The sequence below is a fragment of the Micrasema longulum genome, unplaced genomic scaffold (assembly GCF_059751315.1).
Source record: "Micrasema longulum isolate JH-2025_06_02 unplaced genomic scaffold, ASM5975131v1 h1tg000037l, whole genome shotgun sequence".
In the NCBI taxonomy this organism is placed as follows: domain Eukaryota; kingdom Metazoa; phylum Arthropoda; class Insecta; order Trichoptera; family Brachycentridae; genus Micrasema; species Micrasema longulum.
In genome coordinates, this window is record NW_028277244.1 from 1,521,801 (window position 1) to 1,541,538 (window position 19,738).

Genomic DNA, 19,738 nt, shown 5'->3' on the forward strand with positions numbered 1-19,738 from the left:
GTGAAAAAAATGTCTAATGTCCAGTACCTTTATGAATTAAAACAGTGTTTTCAGGTGAAAATGTTGGGGACATCGAAGCATCACTCTATTTATCGATATTTTTATACATTTATCAAGGGGTTCGTGATAGACGCCATGCAACTAACCAGCTCCTTCTACCATAGGTAGCCAATTACTGGAAAAAGTGAATTAAGTATATTTAAAATAATAAACACAAATGTCATGACACAAAAAACTTTTATTTTTTGTTTATTTTTAAATATGTATACAACAGATTCAACTATACATTATTCACACACAGAAATAAATAAGATTTAAGTTTTATTAACAAATTGAAATATGATTAATATAACACATCTCTCTACAGATTTATTATAATTTCATCTACACATATATTTACTATATCTTACATTTATTAGGATTTCCTTATATCAATCTTACTTTAATACTATTATCACTTTGGTTAAATTAATAGAACATTTGGGAATATTACATTAACATAGAAGTATCATTAATAATCTTGAAACTAAAATATTGTTTGAAAGTTTAAATCCCAGAAAGCTTTAGTTGCAAGAAAAAAAACAGCGCACTAAAAATAAATTAAAAAGAAACCTAATCTGAATGAGTAGGTCGAGTCGGTTTGGCGTCGGTGTGGTCACATTTCCCCCGTAAATATATGATTTACAGACTATGAAATCTGTCCAAAATGCTTTGAAAATAGTTATTTTGTGATGCATATGGCGTCTATCTTCATTGAAAAGTAAAAACGAAAAAGAGCCTCGGGTTTCTAAGCAAACATTTGAGTTCATACTTCGGCTGGATATTGCGTAAAAATCATAGCTTTTCTTTTGAGTTTTACCCTCAATTTTCAGACCGAAAGATTGTCATCGACGGCCTTCGAAAACGGTGGGAACCCGCAGGTGTGAAGCAAAGGCAACTTGAGTTAAGGCTCTCCTGAGGCATTCGCAGCACGTGCCAAAGCCAGGTCCACCGCCGCACTCTCAAAACGCTCGTTATTGGAGGCTGATGCGTCCGTTCTCGGACTCAATGTTAGTAATGAAATCGAACCACATTATAACTTATACTCTCTCCAAGCTCGTATTTAAAAAATCAGAAGTTTAGTCTTCTGAGTTTTGTTAATGTGCCGGGATTCGCACCCGCATAGGAGTACTGGAATTATACAAGAATTGAATAATCGGCTTTTCACTTTGACCGAATATAGATTAGTTTCAGGAAAGACGCTTCGTGTTAAAAGTTTCTCTAGCAATTCTTAGGCGGGTTGCGGGCTTTTTGTGCATGCCACTATCCTCAGTTATGTAAATTTCCAAGAGAACAGGATTTGTTTGACATATTTTGGGAATTTTAGATGTTAATATTGGCATTAATATAACCCACACGAGCGGAGTTTTCCTGCAGTCTGTTAACAATTACCTGGGGATCACCAATAGATTTTTAAAGAAAATCCCTGTTGTCTGCGTACTCGTAAGCCGCACAACTTTAGAGGGAGTCAGGTGATATCGATTTACATAAAATAAAATCCAGGATAATAAATTGATCATAAAAATAAAAATTATTTTACAACGACTGAATCGAGCCTAGCAAACCATAGTATGTACCTCAACGCTCTAATTTCACGAATTACACTACGGGGCAAGACTTTTTATACTATGTACATAACTAAAATGAATACTTTTGACAGTATTTGAAACCATGTAACTTAAATATTATGTAAACCGGGATTAAAATAGTATGTACGAGTAGGTTCTAGATAGGTGAATCAATTTATGTATGTTTAAAACGAAATGAAATGGTTAATGTAATTGGCTACATTATAAAATTGTTATCATATTTTTAAAAAGTAAACACATTCAAATGACAGTGCAAAATCTATTTGTGTATTTGCTTGAAAGTAGAAAGAAGGAAAGGTGCAAAATTAATAATATTGTATAATGTTGTTTAAAAATTTAACCGCCCGCAGAAGTTTTGAAAATAGCACGACATATTATGACAGCCGTTATTTTTCGTGATAAAAAGAGTTTTAAATATGAAAAACTATGTAATTGAATTATGAATTATCTCGCTAGATTCTAAGTAACAAGTTTATATTTAATTTATAATTTATAGCGACGTTATACATATTCGAATCCTTATCACCGTACCAATATTCTAGAAACATTTCTTATCTAATGTAAACGTTGATAGAGACATACACATAATAAATATTATAAAATTTAATTCATGTATGCCTTACAGGTAAAGATTAGTTTTATTTACACTTTATACAATAATAATATTCAAGAATATCTAATCCATGTGTCGATATTATTTACAATAGATATAATATAAACGAATAATTTTTAATGTACTATCTACACACATTAACTCGTACTGAATAATTTTTAAAAATAGTTATTTTATCGAACTAGAATCTAAACAATAACATAATTTGCACAGGTTTGATAAAATATATCTCATGTTTGTATTCGTTTGTGTAAAGTAAAGCATTAGGTATTTTTAGTAGTATCATTCGCTCAAGAGTTTTTATCTCTTTAAAATAGTATTTGAAGTAATTAATCTTGCTGATTTACGATAGATATAAAAAGTTTTTTAATAGCTTTATCGAATCTTCGAGACTAATCAATAAAACAATCTGTGTAAGGAACTTTAAAGTATTTAAATTAGGCATGGTAGTTTCACCACCAACACCGCGGCTGTGGCATACCGGGCTGACAAGGTGGAAGAAGAAGAGGAGCCATGTCCCCGGGACCTCTCGCTCCAGCGCACGGTCTTCCATCCCTCACCAAAACTGGCACTGCCACTCTTCTAGGAGAGGCGAGGGATCCTTGATCCTGCATCCCCTTCTCCTGATGAGCTCGCTTTGTCTTGTACCTGTGGTTTTGAAACCAGATCTTCACCTGCGTCGGAGTCAGTCTGATCAAACTGGCTAAGTGTTCTCTCTCTGGGGCCGAAAGATACCTCTGCTGCCGGAATCTTCTCTCCAGCTCGTATGTTTGCGCTTTTGAAAACAGGACGCGCCTCTTGCGTTTTTTATGCGCCTGCATCTGCCCCGTCATGTTCATATCTTCTTCGTCGTCATCCTGATCTTCTTCTAAAGATTCTTCGGCTCTTCTCGGTGGACCCGAGGACGCCATCGGAGCATCAGATACTGCGGGAGAAGTGCTGTCAGGACTGGCTTGTTGGCCTATTAAACCTGCGGACAATAAAAAAAAATCATTAAATTTATTTGAAACACGTGCAATTTAAAACAGAAACATGTTTTTATAGAAATGTTTGTTTATGGGATAACAACTGTACGTATCTTATCGTGGGATAGGTTAAGTTTTATATAATAGTATCGTAGGGGGGTTTATAATTTTAATTAAGCTTGAGTCCATAAGTGGATTGCAAAAAATACTAAACAGGAAGCTGAGGAATATATTTCATATACAAGAATACAATTTTAGTTTCTTGAAAATCCTTTCTCGTTTTATTGATGTAGGTATGTTTTTTTTTTTGATTTCTTTTGAATTTTTACACAACAATTAATGTGAAAGTATGTACAATTATGTGTGAAAATAAATAATACACTAACACTCCGAAACGTGCCTGTGGGTCAGTGGAGTGGCTACATCCATAAATAAAAATAAAATTACATTGAATGTTATTGTATGAAACCTTTTCATTTGTAAACTGTGTATTTGTATTTTATTTATTTTTTAACTTTTTGTACATAATTTTATTTGTACATTGGCAGGCTTATTGCCAAGTGGCAATTTCTTCCAACCAACCAACAAAATAAAATAAATATTTTTATAATTCAAGTTACAGAACATATTCAATAGAAAAAGAGGTTAAAAAGCTAAAGATATATAAAAATAGAAATAAACGTATCTGTTTATAAATGACCTTAAATCAAAACTATTACTCAATGGGAAAAAGGAAAAAAAAGAAAGAGGAAAAAGGCAAGCAGGAGATATTAGGGAAGAGAAAGAAGGCGTCTCTTCAGACGTAGGAGCGTTCGGACTATGAAGTACATTGAATAGAAGTGAGAGGGAGTGATAGTCTCTCCGCTGTCTAATTTTGAGCCATTTCAGTTGCCTACGATAATCAGAAATGTGTTCATATTTCCTAAGACCAAAAATGTACCTTATGCATGTATTCTGAAGTCGTTTAAGTTTATCGAGTTGCTCACAGCTTAAATCAGTCATGAAAACATCAGCGTGATCTAGAATTTATATTTATATTTTATAGTAGATTAAATAAAAATATATTTAAAAAATTATCAAAGTCGGATGCCTATCACCGTTGTCCATCTGAACCTATCCTAATGCGTGTAATTCATTAAATCAATCAGCGGATAGTGTGAATTACAGGTAATAAATCATCAATTATTATTGATCTTGGAAATTTGATTCAAAAATTAATAAAGGATAGGAGAGGCTATTCAAACGCGTGGAACGCGCTGAAAGGGATATGAAACATTGGACTTCGATAAATCATAGCTGATGATAATATTCCAGTTCCTTCCCTCTTCATCAATCATCGTTGGAGATAATTAATGGACCTTCTGCGGTAGGTTCACGGGAAACTGTGAGAAATATAATGTTCCCCATAATAGAGACACTACCTAATGGTAACCAAACAACGTTGAATCTATTGCTGCCAGGTTCTGTGCAGCCTTTATCATAAGTAGCAACTACAAACCTAATCATCTTTTTCACGACTTAAAGATCTGAGCGCCTTGTATTTAGTATTCACCGAATCATTCAACCAGTCATCATCATTGAAATATTTTCAATTTACTATTATTATTAAATAAATTTGAATACAAAAGTGACATTCCTTCTTCATAAGTAGGAAAGAATATAATCTAATCAAGATCCTTGCATTTGAATGTCCCGTTAAAGGTAAGAAAAAACACTATGAAAACATGTACTCATTAGATAAATGTGTATTATTATATAATTATTTCCCTTTTTATACCTCATTTACACATAACACCGCAAAATGCATATGCTATTGCATATAGCACTGCATTTTGCGGTGTATCGAACCCAGGAATTAATGTAATTGAATTGAAATGAAAAGGTTAAATTTCGTAGCATTTTTTGACTCGACATAAGTATTCGTTTCGTAAAGAGCTATTTAAAAGTAGGTTTGAAAATAGTTTACCATCATTAATGCCTTAGCATTGCACATTATACTATTAAGCTTGTCATAGCATCAAAACATAATTTATTGTTTTATGTTTTATTTCCTTCTAGAATATTTCCAATTCTGAGGAGAAAAAATGCACAAAATGCCGTCGCAGATGCAATACTACCTTCAATGATGAAAATCGAACAGCAATTAACAAATTATATTAGTTTAAAAAAAAATAAAAAATCTGGTATCAAATTTCTTTTTCTATAACTGATAAAGTTTTATGACTGTGCATACTCAAAACTGATATGTCATGTTATGACTATTTTTGTCATGTTATATGTTAGTTACATTTAAAAAATGTATCCAAAGTAAAACTGCTTCTTTAACCGACAGAAACGTATGGGAACGCACGACTTTTAAACGTATGAGGAAGCATTTTTAAAAAGCTGAAGAAATTTCCAATTTTGACTCTGATGATAAAGTGAGGAAAAATATGAATTGTAATTGAAAAAACCTCAAGAATAGTAGGCGAATGCGACTTCCACTACACAACGATGCGAACTTATCTCCACTCGATTTCTCATCCCCTTTTCAAATAGTAAGGGAAGTAAATATTCTTGTTTTATACATGATGTATTATTATTTATTGCATTTAAACATTACACCTACAATGCGCTTCACAATTTAACACGTAAACTTACATTCTAATTAAGCTAACATTACATATAGCGTTTTCTAATTTAAAAAATGAGGGTATGATAAATTAAAGAAGTGAGATTTTAGTGAAGGCAATTCGTTCCAGGCAGAGTGGCCGGCAACGACAAAAGCACGATCTTCGAACATAGTGTTCGGGGAGCGCCGGATTTCGACAAGTTTTCCTCTGCCTGAATCAAACGCTGACCTAAGAGTAGATTTTCTTTCACATTAATTTTCCCTAATACAGAGGTCCGATAGATATCTTGGAGCCAGTTCATGAAAGGATTTAAATACTGTCCAGCAAAATTATATTTTATTTTCTCTGGGCGGGGATCTTGCATTATCTGTGCTCTGGGCTCTTTAACCAGAGCAAATCTCGAAGATGTTGCGAGATATGAGAGTATTTTTTTACGACCGTAATAAGCCTATTATTATCTTAATTGTGAATTTTGTAACGTTGTTTATGTTAATATGTTATTTTTGTTGGATAATTTGAATAAACATAAAACTATATAATATATGTATAAAGGCTAAAAAAGAGCCGTTCTGGTACGCATCTAATGACAAAATTTCATCCCCGAGTCATAAAAGTAATTCATTATTCCGCGATAAATTTCGCAAATAATAAAAAATCCGAGCACGAACAATAGTTTACCTGGTAGGAAGTAATGTAATGAAAATATATTCTTTCTGATGGGTTCCCGAGCGGAATAATGTCTGTCACCGAAATGGCGGACATAAAATATAATATAGTTTAGGTTGATATAGAATTTATATAAAAAAAAGTTCCATGACGGATCGACTATTGTATTCTGCCCATTGTTGACGGGAATGGAATTGGGGCGTCACAGGGAGTGATTTGATTTTTCGCTTCCAAGTTTTTCGCAGCTGCTATTTTAGATTTACGACTGGCGATGAAATGTGGTGGGTTAAATATACCTACTATTTGATAGATCTTTTTTCTGGGGTAGTAAATCCGAAGCCCCGATAAATGGGAAGAAAACGGTTGTTTAAAAAATTTAATTGATAAAGAAGAATAAAATAAAGTGAGTTGGGCTGTGGTCTTGTGGCTGGATGACTCGGACTCACGGATCAAAGGTCCGTGGTTCGAACCCCACTCTACCCCAACTTGATTCCGATTTTCTAATTTATTACTCGTTGAAAATGGCCCTCAAAATAAAATATTTGGGTAAATCATAAAAATGCATAAATTTTCTTTTTTTTTTCAAAGTAATTTTTAGAGAAAATTGATATTTGTAAATGATTTTGAAAAAATTCAAAACATTTTACATTTGAATATCGAAATGACAGTAAAAGTGTAAATTTAAGAAATAAGATATAAGAAAATTGTTTTTTTACGAATTATTATTGAAAACGAGGAACTCGAACTCCAACATACCATAGGCTATGAACCCGCAAGACGTGTTGGGATACTTATTGTATAGCCTCCTTGAGGTAATTTACATTAAAATGGCGCTATGCAAATTATCCATAGTAATAATAATATTTTATTTATGTGTTTTCCTTTTTGCCTATAAATCATTTATTCAAACAATGTATTATAAACAAATGGGTCCACGCTAGTTATTTTTTTAAAAACATTTTTTAAACATATGAAAACTTTTTTATCAGTGTCTTGTGTTGTTAACCTCTGGCTAACGAATCACGTACAAGAGTAACCACAGTATTAGGGGTAGTTACCCCAATATTGGTGTTGCCTTAGGGAGGGGATAAATACAGTTTAAGTAGCACTGTTTACTCTCGATGTATCTGGTGTGTTTCTATTTGTCGTGTGTACTGTGACCTAACCGATACAAAGATTCAACTTATACCGTAATCGGAGATTCTAAAACCTTGAATAATAATAATAATTGTATTAAATTATTTAAACAATTATTAACGTGTTCCACGCTGAAAACTCAAGAAAATATGGTTTTTAATTTATTAAATGGATTCATTTTTATATTCAGCTAAATCGTAAATGAATATATCTATATTACTCGGGAAATTAAATCAATCATTTCTGTTTAATTCCTAATTTGGGTGGAATAATTAAATATTTAACTGAAATAAAAGTTTGCGCAAGTTTGGTTTAAGTTTGCGCATTTTTACTATATTTTCAGTGACACAAATAGTAAAGTATGGTTTCAGTAATATAAACAAACTCATTTCTATCATTTATTGGATGGTACAAATAGTATAAGTTAGTTCTAGTAGTATAAATATACTCATTTCTGTCCCATATATAATGATACAAGTAGTATATCTGAATTATTTTCGTAATTAGTACAAATTAATTGAATGAGGTTACACAGATGAAAATATCTGTAAATTCCACCTAACCTATTCCATTCCATTCCATATTCCACCTATTCCAAAAAAGATGAGTTTTGCAGCTAAATAATTGTGTTCATAATTACGTGTTTTTGCTCTCCTGAAATGTTACACTTTAGCAGTTAAACTCTTATATCCGTTCATCAAAGAATGATTTTATGACAAAAGAGTAAAACAATAGTTTGATTCCTATCACGGTACGAACGTTTAAGAATCTTAGTCATAATTCTAAGGGAAGGGTGCGATTTTACCCTTAACACATCTGCTATTTGATTCCATTTAAAGTTTGAAAATAATTTGTATGATTAATACATGTTTCTGATATAACAATAGGTTGATTTAAGTATCTATATATAAAGGAATTGTTCAATGAAAAAATAATCTCTTAATGTCGGCATTTTTTGTTTTAACAATCTCCATCAAATCCGGAATCTTCAAGCGAGAAGTATCTCATTACTGATTTTCTTTATTGCATACGTATGGATAAAAGTTCTTTAATTTCTACGGCTTTTCGACAACGAGCGTCTACATAGTAAAAAAATTCTGGGACTGGCCCCCAAATAATGAACGTTGGAATGCTATCCGAATTATCAGCAAGACAGATAAACTACGGACAGGATCAAGGAAAATATCATCATTTTACTTATAGGTTTACAAAATAAATGATAACTTATATGTAGCTAATATCATTTGTTGATATCAATCTGACGAACTCTCGATTACGACGAAACCAGTAAATAAATGTCTAGCCTACAAAACAACGTGGATTATAGTATAAACAGTGAAATTGCGATGAACCAAAATAAAGAAATCGCTATTGTCAATTGACAATAAAATTATTTCAGATTAAATTGAAGATAGAATCAACTCTATGAATATTTTTTTGCTCCCTGGAGTCTTAATTTATTTATTTAAACACCCATAAGTATTTTTTAATTTTAGGTATACAGTAATTGTATATGCTATAAAAATACAAACAGAACAAACAATATTTATATATGAGTGATAAACGATTTTTTTACATGGGTAACAAAAAATACAAAAATAAAGTAAAGAAAATCTTTAAATTTGTTATAAACATGAGTGGTATTCAAAACAAATTCTTTTTAATTTTAATTGTTATTTTTTAATTAATTTTACCAAGTTTTTTTCATTTTAAAATTATTTCCATTTATGAAAATACAAACCAGAAACTGTTAACATAACTTTCTTAACATTCATTAAAAATTTTAAACTACTTTCATAAATATGTGTTTTTCCTCTTATAATATTATTGAACTTGAAAAATAAAAATAGTTCATTGATAACCTTAGTATGGTTCACAGGTATATTAGAAATAAGTCTTATTTTGTGTACTATAAAACTATGTTATTGTACTGTATGTTCCCTGAATAAAAGAAAAAAAAAATACATTGAGTTAGGAACAAATATCACAAATGTCTCACTAACAAAATATGGGCAAGTAAGAGAATGTTTATTTATTCCGAGAAGTTTATTTCTTGCGAAAAATGACTTTTTTTATCTTCCAAAGCATTCGGTGGTGATGTTTTTTTAAGTATTAGTTAACACATTTTTCTCTTCATTTTACCCTCCGCCACATCCACAGTTCAAAGTGCATAAAATAACCGGTCCCCTATTTTATGAAGCCGACATTCGAGAACCACTTTTATATAACAATGAATAAAAGAGTGCAAGGATCAACTGAGATTCGTATTAGCTCTTCGTGTAAGTGTGAAAAAATACATTTAATTCCATTCCCCTCCGAATATCAAAAGCGTTTGTACTAATTATTCGTATTTTAGCCCGATGCTTTTTGTTCGTGTAATCAGAGAATATTTCGCCATGTGATATGGCAACAAATTGGGGGATGAAAAGCATGACAACGGTCGTTTTTTTTTTGGTTTAATAAAACCATGGGTAAGTATATTTACTATTATTTTTTTTGTCAAATGGAGACACTAATTTCATATCACAAATACTAAAGTCCCATTGTAGGCTTTGATTGAATTAAAAGCATGTTATTTTAACCTATCGCTTCTCGTACCCGATACTTTTGTTCGAATGTAAAGATTTCTGGAGGTAGATATTTACTTAAGTTTAATTTAATTTAATTTTGATAAATATGAACGGGTGTGTTAATAAGGCGTAAGATTGAAATTAAATTGACTCGAATGAAAAACACAATGCCAAGTAAAATTGCAATACAAACGTAAAATCTGATTTCTGAAATGTCCGGAAAACTAATTAATATAAAAAATATATATTGTTTTACAATTTTTTCTTCAGCTCTTGATGTTTTATTTATTTATTAATTAAACCATTATTACGAGCATTACTTTAAAGGTTGTTTAACCCATTACGCAATGCAGACTTAAAATATAAAATAAAATAACATTGCAAATGTTGTGTTAATGTATAGAAAGCAGATAGCTACAAAACTGCAGATATGAAGTTACAGAAAAGTCGTAAAAAAAATATTTATCTTATGTAGATGTAAATTAGCCAAAGGTTTAAGACACGTTAAACATTTCGATGTATTTTGGCATTCATTTATGGAAGTAAGCAATGAAAAAAATATTCAAGTATATCAGTGTTATATCAATTTAAGTAGGGCTTTAAGAGGAGTTGACATTATTTGGTTTGAACCCCACGAAATTAATTTCAACAATAGCCCCATCCCCTCTGGATTTTGGTGTTGCCCGTTATTAGGCGGGTACTGTATTGTTATTGTTACAATCGGAGGGGGTTTGCTATATATGGCACAATAAGCCCCGCGGAGTACTCGCCCGCCATTAGTGTCAGACTTACGCGGCAGCCATTTTGTAATTAGGCGTGATAAAGGTAACGCGGTGTGGAAAATATCGAAGGTTTAGTGATAAGCGTTATTATATCTATATATCTGCTATCATGAGGTGTTCATATGACTCTGAAAATCAATACCGAGACTGCTAAACCGTTGCACAAAATTAACCTCATTTACCTAAATTTCGTTTTAATATCAGTAAATTAAATCCAAATTCTATGTAAGTAATATTCAGTTCATTTAAATATTTATTAACCTCTGCTTTATGCGCGCGTAACAATAAGTTTTCATATAAATCATTCTAGTGTGCCTACTGACTCAAACGAAATTTGTATTATGGCTCACCGACAGGAAATAACATATAAAAATAAGCTTATTTAACATTCAAATGCACTGTACTTGCTATAAATTCATTTTGTTTTTCTCGAGCCGAAATCAGCCGTTCCCAATGGAGTCCTTGTGCCGAACCTTATGAGTGGAAAAAAACGGAATCGTAAAAACAAAGACGAAAGTTGGCAGAATACTGTCGAATGCGATGTCTCAGATAAATAAGTGGTAAAACATTTTACGATGGGTGCACAAATATAAAGATCCGTGCATTATTTAAGACCGAGATGAGGCATTATAGCCATTCAAAAGATAGAGTGATATCTCGTTCTATCATATCTGTTTACCCCTATGGATAAACTACGTGATGGCAAATGGCAGGATGAACGTGAAATATTAATTTTAAAAATGTTTCTACTCTGCGATTTCTATACCCGAAGCGAAAGACTAGTCAACTTACTTTTCATCTAACAAAGGCGATCCGGCTACGCTGAAATTAGAGTACTAATGCAGTGCCCTATGCACCATTTGATGCGGATAAGAATAAAAATTATTTAAAAAATAGCTTCGTTCATGAGTTAATATTATGATAGCTACGGAATTTTAACACGATTTAATTTTAACTGACACGCGCCATGGCGCAATTATTTAGACGCCAACTGTGAAATTAGCGTCAATTTCCGCTAGTTGCAAGAGAAAAACCCTAGATTTTTTTTCTCTATTGGCCTGGGTGTTTTGGTGTATTATTCATAATCTCATTTCATATCTCCGTTTTCCCACCTGCTGACAAGCTTTTAAATAAAGGCTTAGCTGGTTATTCCTACTTTTTTCTAAAAAAGTTATAATACGTAATTCACGACGGTGAAATATCGATTTATTAACGACAGAGAAGCGGGTCAAAATTTTGTTTATGTTTTTAAAAAATGATTATGTTTTTAATAATAACTTAATTACAACATAATCATTTTTAATTTGTTGTTAAGATTGATCGTATCCTTTGTGAATTTGGCTGTAATTATTCCTGTCATAAAAATCTCAATGCCGATTATCTTCTTCAGAAAGGATTATCTTCAATAAGTGCACTTATTTGGGGACAGATACGAGCTAGGCAGAGGTCGACCACATTTTATTTTCTAAACGATTAAAAAAATATGTACGTACTTTCTACTGGTATATTTCAAATGTACCGCAAAGAAACTCTTTGTAAAAAAAAAACCGACACCAAAAGGTTTTATTTGAAAATACCTTATTTTTTTAAAGAGTAAGCTTATCGCAAAAAAAAACCTATCAAGATTATTCTTTTGTTTCTTCCGCATAATTATTATCTTTGTAATTTGATTATTTATCCAATAAGGAAGTTCAGTGCTATGGGAAATAGAATTTCAAAAATATTTTCTTGTAAGCGGTTTTTTAACCTTCTTGTAATTCTATTTTTAGAAGCATTTAATTGTAATGCGATTTAAAAAAAAAAAGTTTTCATGTTTTTCTTTATAATATACCTAAGAGGTCAAACAGAGGATAAAAAATAAAGGATTATTACATAGCAATGAAATACATATTAATAGTAAACAAAAAAATCCCACAAAGGCATGGCTTGTCGGTGGGTATACAAGAAAATGTTAATAAATTTTTGCTCCTATATTTAATAGACAGTTATAATATTTTTGTGTAACATAAGAAAGAGAAAATAAAATATTCTGTAAAATATCTTTTTTTTTTATAGTAATTAAAAATGGAAAAAAAAACATACAAATATTCCTTATTATTAAAGGGCAACAAAATATATCATAGAAAAAAAGAGTTCATATATTAAGTTTGAATCCAGGATAGTGTGTGTTTTTTTGAAGAAGAAAATTTTTTAAAGTTTGGAATCAATGAAATATTATCAGTAAAAAAAGAATTAAAAAATTGAGAGCCTATAAAATATGCATGTCTCTGTGCGAGCCTCGTTTCACAATGTGGTATTTCTAACACTTGATTCCTTCTTTGACATGATCCATTTAAATTACAAATAAAAAAAAGCCGCTACGTTACTATGTACAAATATTTAATAACATTTATAAAAATATTTGACCACGGAATTAATGCTATAAATAATAATACCCAATAAGAATGTCTGATTTGAAATTGTCACCGATATGCATTTTATTTATAAAATACTGCTAACGAAGTTTTCTGAACCAAAATAATACACGAATTTGTGCTTATTTGTACCTAGTATTTTTTAAGTAGATTAAGATTATATTTATTTATGGTTGTTGATCCCTTTCCCAATATCCTCTGAAGCACTTTTGACACTTGAAGTGGTAGCCAATATCCAATACACATGTTACAGTAATTGTGTGCAATCTCCCGCTGATTCCAATCACATAAATAGCGAACTTCAACACGATTATAATCGCAATAATTGAAGAGAGTGATCTAAGCCACCAAATTACCACTTCACTGTTATGAGGAATAAACAGGAGCGGAGTTAGAATACAGATTTTTTGCTTGTCGAAAAAGATCCTCAAATAAGATATGTTTTGACGCTGAATAAAAATAAAACAGTCAAAATAATATCAGCTAATAACTTTTGTGTGGCTGTGATGTATCACTAGTCGACTATCTCTCTTATTTTTTTTAAATTATGAAGTTGTATTTTTTGCAATCTTTCAATGGACATTTTTATACCGGATTTGGAAAGTAAATTTTGTATAACTATGATGGATTTTAATACAAATAATATTGAACCTTGCTACCCAAAGAATGATGTCCGCAAATACAGCTGTTCAATAAATGCATCTGTATTAGAGAGAGCACGAAGATAGAACACATAACAAAGAAAACAGAGACGCTGTTCTGTAGTCGACGTAGCCGGTGTTGTGTGAAACTAATTCAGTCGGTTGTTGACAGTGATGGGGGACGAACGCGTAAATTATGAGCGGTGAATTTATGATTTTTTTTTTTGCTATAAAAGGGCTAAATTTTGTGTTCATTTTTATAAATTATGGAAAAGGAATTATTAATCTGTAGGTCTTTATGTTTTTTTTCAATGTCTGAGCTTTAGAATATTCCATCTTCTGCTTGTGGAAACACGATGTTACATCACTGCGCGCAAAGAGATTATTTGTCACAGTCTTTTAAGAGTTAAGAACAGATGAACCACCATTTTACTTAATTTATCATCGTTCCCTTTCCGCATCCAATGAAGCAAAGGCAATTAAAAAAAAAAATCTGATGGATCTCTATATGAGGGAGTTATCCGTGGCTCTATCCAAATGCATTCGTTTTGGGCATGTTTGGTTTTGTCAAACAACAGTTTGCAACTTAGAAGGGATGGCTTCACACTGAACTTAGCCATTTTAGAGAGTATTAATTTTTATGTTCCTGATGGTTATCTCCGACAGCGACAGCTCAGACTGTTTTACCTCCCGGCTTCCAGAACCAATCTGCCTCTGGTTATGCCGATTGGAAAAGCAGTCAGGCAACTGAACATTATCATTTTGGAGATCGACATCTTTCACATCAGTGAAACTATGTTTATGAGGCAAATAATCTTGCTATAGGAGAGTATTATACCTCAATAATGTCGAACCATCGCTCAAGGGCTCCTGGTTTGATATGATGTCTTGATATAACGGCTTAAATATGTTGTAATGTGTAATATTATTTTGGTAAAATAAATTAATGTGAATTTGAATATTGCATTAGTAAACCAACCGCAAGCACAAGAAGTGAAATAAAAAAAGAAACATACAATACATATCTACAAAATTTATCTTATTTTATTTGTGTGTTTGTTTAATGCATCTTCAGAGAAAGTGTCCTTTCTTTTCTGATCCGGCTCTGAATGACCAATTATTTTCAAGTGACCCACAGATAACACGATAAAAAACAAATAATTCCTAATTAACAAGATTATGACAATTTGATCATTCTAGGTACTTAATAGTCGTAATGATTGTAGTCATAGCTTACTTAATTGTTTTCAAATCCACAAAAGAAAGATCTTTTGTAAATTTCCCAAAGAATCTCACGTAGGTAAATAATAAACCCACCTGAGATTATAAAATTACATAATCAACAATTTATGTACTTTGATAATATAAAGTCATCTGACACGTTTGAAAACATCTTCGAAAACGATTACCTCTTAATTCGTATTCACAATTTCTTATTTTTTTCTAACTCATGTAGTGTCCATGCGGCTCGACTGTGGAATCAACCATCCGCTATCAGATATATCTATATATCTGTTCAAATGTTTATTGAAATTCACGTTTATGTAATAATTTTTATTTGTAATTTTTTAAAATAATATGCATGCTTCCACTTTTTATTTTGTTGTATCCCAACTCAACACCGGGCTCTAGGCCTCATAGAGTTAGGGATACGTTATTATTTTTGTAATATGTATATTTATACGAATAAGTTAAAACGAACATAAAATGCTGGGCGTCACAGACAATAATCACACGACCAATCTTTGAATTTTTTCTATGCAGAATACGACTCTAGACACGTTTCGCTTTGTTAAATTTCGAGTCTCCGTAAACCCTATCATGTGCTGTGGCGTAGCCGGTGGCCACTGGTTTTGGTAGGGAAGGATCGCAGGTTTGTGTGGGCATTTCTTGGACAGATGCTTGCAAGTTTGACTTATAATTGGTTTATTGATCCTTCTTAACTGACCGTGAAAATAAATAAAATGTTTCTATGTAGCGTAACTCTGTTGAAATCTCGTTCGAAGAAACATCACCTTTATCTTCCTTAATCTGTCCTATTTTCTTCTCCCTTTATTCTCTTTTCCATTAAAGGCAAGTATCGATATTAATTCATTTATAAACACATTTAACTAGTTCTATTTTTGTATTATTTTTTTCTCACACACGTTTTGAAACTAAAATTATATAAATTTCACATTATATTTTATTCGTCGGTTGGAAGAAATTTGTATTGTTAGACCCGCGATTATGTATGGTTCCGAATGCTAGACTACGTTCAACTCTTACTTTAGGCAACACGAAACAGCACAAATGCGTATGCTTAGGTAATCGACAGAAGTATCACTAAAATATAAAATTAAGAGTTAAAGCATTCGTGGTAGCCTGGGTGTCACTGACATAAACATTCAGTAAGCTGAAAGAGAGACAGCAGAGATGGTATGGGCACATAAGACGACCATCAGCAGATCATACGGTAAATACGGTAAGGCAATGTTTGTGGATCCTCATCGACAGTTACCCTAAGGAAGATCAATGAACTCTTGGATTACTCAATGCTCCAAAATCCTAAAGAGAAATGACCTAGATGAAAGCAACATCCAGAACCGAAGAATTTACAGCCTGAGAACGAGAAGAGCCAACCCCAGCAGCCTACCTTGGCAAAGAGTTGAGACACTGTCAGAAAGAAAGAAAATAATGATGACAACGCATTTTTTATATTATTCTTACCGTGTTGTTCAGGGTGCAGGGTCCAAGGTGCGTGCAGGGGAGGGCGATCTGTGTAGGGAGGCGCCGGAGGGGGGTCCTGGCCCCCCGTTCCGCCCCCTGTGCCTCCGCCCCCTCCACGACCATCGGGCATGTCCAGGATGTCGCATATGTGAAAGCCAGAAGGCCTTTGTCCGGGCGCCTTTATTCCATCCAGGAGTCTGAAAATAACATAACATAATTACTTTTTACTGAAGATGAGAATTTATAAAGCATGCGTAAGATCAATAATCATATATATGGCGTTGAAGCAAGGGCAGACGTAGTCAAGACTTTAGTATTTTTTGTTTGGCGCTAAATAAATCAGCCAAATATTATTTTTATTATTATTAACGTATCTTGATTAGATGCAGTTTATTTTGTGATCTCATCGGGAATCGATTCTGGAACCCTAAGTACTTAAAACAAACGTCTTTATCTTAATTTACCTTGCTTGTAATGCATAGGGTTTATTTAAAAAAAAATATATATTTTAGTTTTCACTTTTTCCTAAAAGTCGCAAAACAACTTGTGCTGGAAAAACGCGAATCAAGGATAGTAGAGTGGAATTCGAATCTCGGACCATTGATCCTTAAGTCCATAACAATACCACGGGACCACAACCCGGTTCAATTTCTTCAAAGGAATAGGTATTTCTTTGTTTTTTCTGTTACTTGTAACGCTTTTTTTTAATTTTAAAGCTGTATTCAATTTAATTTATCAATTTTGATTACACCACACGTTTAAAGATTATTGTATGGTTATGAGGTATAATTTTTGCTCTACATCTGTTTTTTCTATTTCATATTTTCCATTTACTCATATTTAAAAAAAAACACAAAATAGAATGTAACTTTCGATTTTTGTTTAATATGTTTTTTTATGTATTTACAAACGCATTTACACCATAGATTTCATAATGTATTTTATATTTAGTATACCCACGGAATTTATTCGTTTTAATAAATCAAGTGATAAATTATGTATGTACCTAATAAAAATGTAACAAATGTATACAAAAAAAATGTAAGTAAATAAATATTAAAAATCATCTGTTTGAACATTTTTGGGGGTTTTTCCTCGTGGATTTTACACGAAGATTTGCAGGTGTCTACTTTTAAGGGTATGAAAGGAATAGGATTGGGAAAGTACAACCTACCTGTAGATCAACTTAAAGGAAACCTACTTTTATGAACAGTAGATTAAATATAAGTATTTTGGAATTATTAATGCAAGTTCCCAATGAAAACGTCACGAACAAATAGTAAATTATTTTTAAAAAAAAAGGAAAACGCGCTCAAATAAAGTAATAACGAACGTCTTTGTAAAGAAACAGAGAAAAAAAAAACTGAATAAATTATTTCTATCATCCAAAATATCATCTGTAGGGTTCTATCGATGACGCACTCGTGCTAAAACGTTTCACTTAAAATAGTGTGATGGCCGTTGAAAGCAATGTCATCATTTTCTACATAATCCAATAAAACGTTATAATGCAACTCTAACAGTATTACGCATAATTCGCAGGCATCGTTCTGCAGTGCATTCACATCGTCCCTACCATAAAGAAATGAACTACAAAGGAACGTCGCCTACAAGGCGTGGCAACGCCAGTCAGTCAGCCCAACAAGTTCAGTTTAGTCAGTCAACCCAACAAGTTCAGTTCAATCAGTCAGTCCAGTTCACTCAGCTTCAGCATGTAGCTCAAGTGCAGTCCTATCATCACTGCTACACAGCCAAGTGCTGTATCTCATTAGCTATGTAATAAATACACATTAAACAGGAACCTCGTGTATTCTCTGTCAATCTCTAACTGAGGTAGAAACTCCAACCCTCAACCAGCTAATCCTACACATCTAAAAAGTTATTAAATTTTTGTGTATTTATGTTAAGTTAGCTATATAAATTATACGCACAGATGAAAGATAATAAATAATAATTTAAAAAAAGAACGATGTACATAGAAGTACCTGCGTAGATATTTTGTCATAAAAGTTGTCATTTTTAATTGTTTCTCATACTTTTACAACGAACGATATTTTTTCGTTAAATATTTTTGACAAAAGTACGAAATTCTTTAGCAAGGTAAATTCAAACATATTTCCGACAGAACAAAGTAAGTTGGTGTTAATTCTTCACTGTTTATCTCACGTGCTAGGTTTTCAAAAGATGTGTATAATTATTCTTAGTCACGTTCAGATATTTTACAATCCACTTAATATAAGGGTGGCAATTCACCCCTGAAGGATCCACTACACTTTAGAGAAGTAGGGTTTTAAATGATACTTAAAAATCATCTTTAATTTCCAAAGAAGTCAGTTGTTAAAACGCATTGCAAAGTCATTTGTATAATGCCGTAGATATGCAACAATATACCAGATAGTGCATTGTAAAACTGAATAAATATACAAATAACTTATTTGCTTTTCCCTTTGTGGTAAAGTGGTTATCGTGTTACATTAGTCTCGGGTTCGTTTTCCGATTATGATACGCTAAAATATTGTTATTGAGAAGTAGCATTTGTCTGTAAAGAAAATTTAAAAACCATAAAACGCGATGTAGTAAAATGCATTCAGATACAAATATGTCCATATTTTCACTACAGTTTGACAATTTTTTTTGCGAAATATTTTAAATCGAAATGAAGTACCTATCCGCTTACCATTTTGATAGTAATATTACTAATGTTGTTATTTATATTTTTTTATGACTGCAATAAAATTTATAACACAATGTATTAATTTTAATTCGACTAGACAAAATAGAAAAAAAACGTGCATTCTAGGGTTGTCAATTCAATCGAGCGAAAATTCGGAAGGTAAAAAAAAACAACTACCTAATATCAAATATGCGTTTATTATACAAATTTTATAAATCACAACACCTAACGTAATATTTATAATAAATCTTTATTTACCGTAATTCATAATGTGATAAATACAAAATAAAACAAAACTCTTAGGTCAGCAATGTCAGCATTTGATTC

General features: G+C 32.0%; 1 protein-coding gene across 3 annotated transcripts in view; it reads right to left on the reverse strand.

The window, feature by feature from the left end:
- Nucleotides 1-235: 235 nt before the first annotated feature.
- Nucleotides 236-19,738, reverse strand: part of LOC148285424 (homeobox protein XENK-2-like) — a 72,316-nt gene continuing 52,813 nt past the window's right edge. Inside the window, exons 3-4 of one of the 3 annotated variants that reach the window (XM_088225507.1) lie at nucleotides 16,738-16,934; nucleotides 236-3,211 (exon numbers count right to left, since the gene is read on the reverse strand). In XM_088225507.1, coding sequence (XP_088081633.1) covers nucleotides 2,694-3,211; nucleotides 16,738-16,934 — 715 coding nt within the window. In that variant the 3' untranslated portion in view covers nucleotides 236-2,693. The remainder of the gene's footprint in view (nucleotides 3,212-16,737; nucleotides 16,935-19,738) is intronic. The other 2 variants (XM_088225525.1, XM_088225516.1) reach the window with 2 other exon arrangements.